The sequence below is a fragment of the Hyaena hyaena genome, unplaced genomic scaffold (assembly GCF_003009895.1).
Source record: "Hyaena hyaena isolate Hyena2069 unplaced genomic scaffold, ASM300989v1 scaffold_167, whole genome shotgun sequence".
Taxonomy (NCBI): domain Eukaryota; kingdom Metazoa; phylum Chordata; class Mammalia; order Carnivora; family Hyaenidae; genus Hyaena; species Hyaena hyaena.
The window spans coordinates 2,414,004-2,421,598 of record NW_024080798.1 but is presented as its reverse complement, the minus strand read 5'-3'; the positions used below and the strand labels follow the sequence as shown (position 1 = coordinate 2,421,598).

General features: G+C 47.0%; 1 protein-coding gene across 1 annotated transcript in view; it reads left to right on the top strand.

The window, feature by feature from the left end:
- The first annotated feature begins 212 nt into the window (after positions 1 to 212).
- LRIG1 (leucine rich repeats and immunoglobulin like domains 1) overlaps positions 213 to 7,595 on the top strand; it is a 113,088-nt gene continuing 105,705 nt past the window's right edge. Inside the window, exon 1 of the mRNA XM_039240071.1 lies at positions 213 to 430. Within this exon, the coding sequence (XP_039096002.1) occupies positions 213 to 430 (218 nt within the window). The remainder of the gene's footprint in view (positions 431 to 7,595) is intronic.

Here is a 7,595-nt window from a genome sequence, read left to right as displayed (position 1 = left end):
GCTCGCGGCCCCAGCCGGGCGCTGCGGAGCGGCCCGGGCACCGGGGGCCCGCTGAACGCCGGAGCCGCGGCAGCGGGGGAAACTTGTGCGGGCGGCCATGCCCCGGCGCGGAGCCTAGAGCCGAGCGGAGCCCCCGCGGAGCCGCCGGTGCCTGCGGTCGTCCGGGACCTCGCAGCCCCCGCGCCCCGAGTTCGCCGCGCGCTCCAGACAAGATGGCGCGGCCGGTCCGGGGAGCTTTCGGGGCCCCGCGCCGCTCGCCCTGTCCTATCCTGTGGCTGCTGCTGCTGCTTCGACTGGGGCCGGCGACGGCTGCGGCCGACCCGCGACCGCCCTGCGCCGCCGCCTGCACTTGCGCCGGGGACTCGCTGGACTGCGGCGGGCGCGGGCTAGCAGCGCTGCCCCCGGACCTGCCCGCCTGGACGCGGAGCCTGTAAGTGCCGCCCTCCCCGGAGCCCCGGGCGCTGTCACTTGGGGACGGGGAGGCTGGGGTGCTTACCCGGGAAGGGGCTGCGGATTGAGGGGCGTGCCTTTGAGTGTGTCGTCGTGGTGAGATCTTACATGGGGGTCCGGAGGAGAAAAGAGTGTGCCCAGTGGGGGTGTGGAGGTGAGGACGTGGGTGGTGAGGGTCCCGTTGAGAAAAGTGTGCCTTGTGGCGTCTGGAGGTGAGTGAACCAAAGTTTTGGGGTGTAGAGGGGAGAACGTGAGTGACGCGGCTCTACCGGAGAAAAGGCTGTGCCTCGTGGGGTCTGGAGGTGAGCGGGCATAGTAGGTGTTAGGGTGTGGAGGTGATTGGGTCCTGGGGCCTTAGAGCGATCTGGGAGGTAGGGAGTCTGGAGGTGAAGGAGTGTGAGTCAAGAGTGTGGAGGCGAGGGTGTTTGTGCGTATGTGTGTGGGTGGAGAGTGGGACACATCTGGAGGGGAGAGTGTGAGGAAGTCCGTCTGGGGTCTCCGGGTGTTTCTTTTTCTCCTCTCCTGTAGAACCCACCTCTTCGATGTCTGAGCTCTTTGGCCTTCTGGTGGGTAATGAATGAAGGTGACTCTTGGCTCCCGTCTTCCATTTACAGTATTTATTAGCGAGCGTGCATGTGTAGCAGCCTTCTCCTCCCCCAGGACCACGGTGGCCTGACGTGGCTCTGGCCAGAGTAGAAGGCAGCCTTCCCTGGAGGACCCCTGAGTTAGGGGACTTTGAGAGTTCCTGGCTCTGTGATTGCTGCGGGTGCTGGTCCCTTTCCATCTGATGGGCATTAGGGAACTGTGTTTCCAGACCCTTCCTGTTGGGCTTGATGGACCAGTGGGGTGGAGCCCACACTTGAGCATTTCCCCTCTGTAAATCAGTGGTGCAAATTAGTTTTGGAGTTGTGTTACTTCAGGAGAGGGTGCCAGGGACTTGATTGATTTAAGCTGTTTGTTTCACTGAAAGACGCTCTTTTCTGTGCTGTCAGGATTTTGGCCTCTCAGGACTTAGTGGGACCCTTCTTACAGGAGATTTGGCAGGAGAAAACTACATTAGACTTCTCTAAATATGGTAGAATGTAATAGCCATTTTTCTACTTCTAGGAAATCTGGTCCCTGAGTCAAAAATCCTATCCAGTTACCTATAACTGGATTCAGTTATAGGTAATTAACATGTATGTAGAACTATGAGTACCTTCCAGAAAAGGCCTAGCTTGAGCTGTCTGCTTTTTAGTTGGATAATTGGACGTCTTTCCTGGAACGTGGAGGGGCCCAGGAGTGTCCTCAGGTATGATATTCAGCGTTTAGAAAAGGGAAAACTGGCGACATCAGTTTTAACCAATATCTGTGGATCCATCTAAGAAAATGTGGTCTGGGTATCTGGCTGCTGTGAGGGGGGAAAAAAGAAAAGTTGGTTCCTTTCTCGCGTAAAGAGCTGGTACCTCTGAAAACAGGGCACAGGTCTTTAACTTGCACCACACTGCATATTGCCTGAGGATCAAGCTCTTCAGAGTTCTGAAGCTGGACTTCTGTGATGGTTAGGTTTTCCCTACAATTTTCTGCTTTTCCTGTGTGATTCACTGACTTAATGAAGACCACTGGCCATAGTGGGGGGTTTCATAGAGGCATTGGTGACACCGAAGGAGCTAGATCCCAGCCTTGCCAGTAGGTAGTATTTCATTTCCTTGGGGCAGTCTGGGGTGTTGTGGTTTTTCCTTTACATATTCTTAAGATAGTTTTTAAAATAAAACCACGTGGGCAGCATCAGAATAACTTCTTAAGTGTTCACCTGTTGGAAGAATGACTAGCAATGCCATATGTTCATGGCATTGTGGGGAAGGCACTTAGAAGCAGTGACTTTGCACAGAGCACAAGGTGTCCTGTTATTTGCACTTTCCTGTGGTCACAAGATCCACTTTGCCTTGTCCTTTAATTTTTGGAGCAGGACTACTGGCCATTTTTGGGGCTTCCTGTTGCTTGGGAGTGACATTTCACATGACATAAATGCCTTTGAAATTGCAGTCTTGTCTCTTTTACCCACACATTTGATGACCAATAAATACCTAACTGGGTATTTTTGAGCTTCATTTGCTGTGATTATACTGATTATGGTGTTAACTGATTAGATTGTGAGATGTGAATAGTGATTTCTGATTAGTATGTTAATACCACGTTCACAACAAAATGGGTATCTTTTGAAAAATATTTGTAAAGTCATTTTTTTCTGATTATAGAAAAATAAAGTATGTTGTGGTGTGTGTGTGTGTGTGTGTGTGTGTGTGTGTGTGTGTTTTCTAGATCAGATTTTTCCATTTAAGTCATTAGTCTTATTCTGAGTTTTCCATCAGGATACTTACACGGCCTATATTCCAGGCTGTGTGATTCAGCAAGACTTTAGGAGAGAAAGTCTCTGTATATAATAAAATATCTTCTAGTTTCACCAAGATTACACCCTCAGAGTCCATTGTGTCTAGAAAATGCTTTGAGCTCGTTTATAACCCCATGTACTAGATTTACTGCCGCTAGTTCAAACAATTTCAGGCTGTGGGTTTGAGATAGAAGGGGATCTGTGGTTTCATGGAAGTTTTTGTTGTTCCTGTTTTGTTTCTTGCTTTTGTAAACAGTGCCTCTAATTTTGGAGTTGCTCCTAGGCTTCGCATAGAGCAAGTAAAATTTCTTAATAGCAAATGTAAATGCAGTTTGAATAGAAAAAATGGAAGAGCGCTGGTAGAAGGGAAAATACATTCATTGCTGGGGGCTGAGGATAACTTATTCAGCACAATAACTTATGGTCGTAGTAGTTGAGCCATAACTGAGTCTGCCATCCCATTACGTAGGTGAGATTGGCATAGTCCGACCGGCACATTCATAAATAGCACCAAGCACTGCCAAGCCTTATTCCAACTTCCCAGAACTTGAGAAGAAGTTGAACTTCTTAGAACTTAGATGTTTGCTTTCTTTGAAATTATTTTTGAGAACATGGCTTCAGAAGCTGTTTCAGCAGTATTAAATACCATTTACCTGAGACTCTTACCTGTGGCATGAAGTCGAGCACAGTACGTTGCTAGTTTAACTGTTTTGGGGACTAAATGGTGGCTTGTGGCATTGTGATGGAAGGAGGGCAGGCCCTGGGGGAACACATCCGGATTTTCAGTGGCCTTTTTTTTTTTAGTGGAAGGAAGACGACATAGCTTTTGAAGGTGAGGACTTAAACTCAAGGACTCCAAGTGCGGTTATCCTGAGCCACATTGAGATGAGTGTTTTGATTTGGGTCTTGTTGTATAGGTCTCCTTATGCGATTGCAAGCCCCGGAGTGGGGGTGGGAGTGAGGGTGGAGCTTAAATCTAACCGCCTCGGTTTTGGCCCCAAAGTGGTGCTCAAGACTGCATTAGAAAATAAGCACCAGCCGAGGTTGCCATTGTAGTTGTGAAGCAAAGAGGGCCTTTGTCTTTCAAATTTTACAGCTGTGCTGGAAGGGCCAGGTGTGCAGAGTGTTGTGAATTAAGGATTTGGAAAATACTTCCCATCCTGTTTATGCAAATTAGATTTAAAGTAATGATGACCAAATTGTTCCAGAACCTCAGCTGAGATTCCTGTGTGTGTGTATGAATACATGTGTTTGAAGAAGTTGATTATTGTCAGGATTGCCCTGAGGTCTTCCCTTCTGCCCATTTTCCTTTTTGTGTGTCTCTATAACTTAGGAACTCCACAGACCTTTGACATCTTGCTATTGATGAGGATGGGCATGCGGTTGTTTAGAATAGGGAGCCTCTGACACACCACCGGTTAATAGCAGAAAATCTGAAAGGTGCAAGTACCCTCAGAGTTGTAGGACTATTTAGCTTGGGCTCAGAGTCCTTATCTTTGCAACAAGTGTCAGAAGCCTGGCCTCGCCTCACTTCCCCTCTGTGATGGAGCGCTTGTCTGTTACTAGATCTCCCATACCTGTTTTGAGTAAGGGAATCTGGCAAATAAAATTGGTTGCCTTGAGAGAAAGGCACACCGTTTAAGTCCCTCTGATGTGAAATTATAACCATCAGATCTAATTTTTGAATACTGTGAAATTATGAAGTGTACAGAGACTCCAACGTTCCCGTAGAAGTGGAGTGTGTTGGCACACAGTGTCCCTCCTGCCTTGAGGACTGCCCCCTTTCCCAGGGACTATTTTCAAAAGAGATATGCTCATCTCTTTCCATAATGACATTTGGTCACTAGATTTCGCGGGCTTCGGACTTTGGAGTGTGTTGTCAGGAATAATTCATCATCTCCAAAAGGATGAAGATGCTTCAGTGCAATGTAACAAGAGATCCTGGATGTCCCGATGTCCTGGCTCTGTAGCTCCGATCCTCCGGTTAAAGGTTTCTCTCCCTGCCGTGTTCATTTCTTTGCCTGGGTTCCCCACGCAGCCTTCCCTGAGCACGTTGGGATGGCCTCTGGCTGACCTTTCTCTCCCTCAGACACCATGCTCACAATGAAAGGGCCTCTCCCTCATTCTGCAGAAGTGCCTCCTCGGTGCAAAGGCTTTTCAGCGTCCTTCTTTTCAGGGCGGACAGGAATGCGAGAGCCACTAGGGTTTGTTTTTTTGTTTCCTTTTTTGTGTGTGTCACTTTACAATGCACCTGGCCCAGTTCTGTGCACCTGCTGAAGCCCTAAAGGCCTGTTAGCCGGGAAGGGGAGGCTGTTTAACATAGCCTATGGTTATTTTAAACGTGACATCCAAAGGAGACAGAAGTCTGGAAAAGGGATTCATTGAATTCAAAGTCTATAAGTAATAATGGATGTTGGTTGTACCAGGGTCTTGTCTTGTCTTTCTTTCTTTTTTTTTTTTTTCTCATTTGTTTAAAACTCAAAGGGATTCTTCTGACTTACCCCATAGGTTGAAGAACTGTAAGTTTCACGAGCAAGCCTAATTTTCAACTCCTTTTGAATGAGCTTGGTGACATCTACTCTCTGGGGACCTTCCCCCTCCTCAGCAACTGCAATTTGAAACCCTGGGGGTCTTTTAAAAGCCAACAGGACTCTGGTCTGTGTTAATATTCAGAGCTGTTTACAATGGATGCAGTTTCAAAGGCTGAAGGCATTGTCTTGAGACGGGAAGAGGGGTGGAAGAAAAATTCCCAGGCAAGGGAGGGGATATATCTAAAAATCCCCAATGCTCCTTGGCCTGTGGGAAATTCAGCGACTGTTAATGGTATCTGTGTGGTTTTTGTTTTTTTTTTTAACATGACTTAAGCATGACATGGAGCCTGTGGGGTCCATTCCATCTGCCTCATGGTTTTAGTTCATGTTGTGTGTCAGTTTAGTGATTGCCTTCTGCTTTTGTATCAAGTGTGAGAATCAAGAAGCAGCTCAGATCTGTTCCTATGTCCCCATGCAAAGAAGTAGAACTTTAAAGACCAGACGTTTACATTTTCACAACTGTTTACCCTCTTGGAGCCTGCACTGTTTATTTATTTATTTACTATAACTGTAGAGTTTAATAGTACAGACTCACCAGTTAATTGGCCAATTCCACGGCTGTGGCTAAGAAAGTTTCTCCTGAAAGACTTGATACATGACCATTGTTGTCATGAAGTGAAATGAATAGATGAGTCAGGATTGTCAAAAAAAGAAAAAGAGAAAAGAAAATTGTGATTTGTGTATATGGTAGAATTGGAAGTTGCCAGTTTGTATCCTAGCTTTTGTTTGTTTGTGGAGGAGATATGCTTCTGATTATTTCTTATCCAAAGGCTTTTTTTCTTTATACATTTCTGTCTTACATAGTCGACTATTTAATATGTGGTTTTTATCCCAAGTATGTTATGCATAGTCTTCAGAAACACAAGCTGTAAACCCAACTGCTTACAAAGTTACTCAATTTCTTAAAAAAGCTGTTCCTCTGGGGATGCCTGGTGGCTCAGTGGGTTAGGTGCCCGATTTGGGCTCAGGTCATGATCTTACGGTTTGTAGGTTTGAGTCCTTCATTGGGCTCTGTGCTGACAGCTCAAAGTCTGGAGCCTGCTTCAGATTCTGTGTCTCCCTCTCTCTTTCTGCCCTTCCCTTGCTTGTGCTCTCTCTCTCCCTCTCTCTCAAAAAGAAACAAATATTAAAAAAAAAATTGTTCTCCATATCCCTGGGTTTCATGCTTTTTGTGTTTGGCTTTTAGTTCTCTTTGTCCTCAAAATGAGCGTTTCCCACCCAGCTGGACCCCGGGTCTTCGGTTGGGTTATTAATGGGGAAGAGATTGGGTGAGGGTGAAGCTTTCTTCACTCTCTGTTAAGTCTGTGGATGCCTTCATCCCTGGAGAACACACTTAGCACATACCCTTTGCTAGGGAGTATTGCTGAAGAGATTGAAAATTATTTCTGGGGACCATCCCTGGCTCCACCACTACAGAGCTAACCTGTGATTTGGGGCAAACCTCCTTCCTTCATGTCTACAAAGGGGATCCTAATATTCTGTGTGACCAGTGCTGTGAAGACAGATATCACATGCTTTAGCCCACTTCTTCAGTGTGAGTCTGTCAACTGGCTGGTGATTGCGGAGCACAGTTCAAAGGTTAAAGCCTCGGTAATAAATCAAATTTTGCATCTTCTCGTGGCCAGTCCCCCCACATCAGATTTCCTGGTGACAGAGGCTTCCTGGGAAAAGTCCCTTTTCCTGATCTGAAGGTCTGTTGTGGAGTGGGCAGGCGCGGCAGAGCTCACATCCCACTTGGCCTTCTCCCATGAAGTCTGGTGATAGGCACAAAGTGAAACAAGCAAAACTTTACGTGCCCTTGCGAATCGCAGAGTAACCTGGTGGGAAGCTGTGAACAGTTGCAGCAAATTATACAGATTATGCAATTAGCAAAAATTATTGAGGCGGTTTATAAATGTATTCCAGTTGTACAAATACTTCTGTCAATTCAGCTCTGTCCTTTGGGAGGTGGGTGTGTGAAGGAGGCAGAGGTGAGAGGCCCTTTTACTAATAATTTTATCCTATTATTTCCCTGGTTTCATTGAAACTGAGCCCTACTGAGACCCTGGTCGCGCCTCTTGGTCAATAGCTCGGAAAAATGCAGGTGCACTCCTCCAGACGGGGGTTAGATTACAGATTTTGGGGCCAGCTGAATCCTGCACTGTACCCATTTCTCTTGCGGGTGGAGGAGGGGCGAGGGGAGC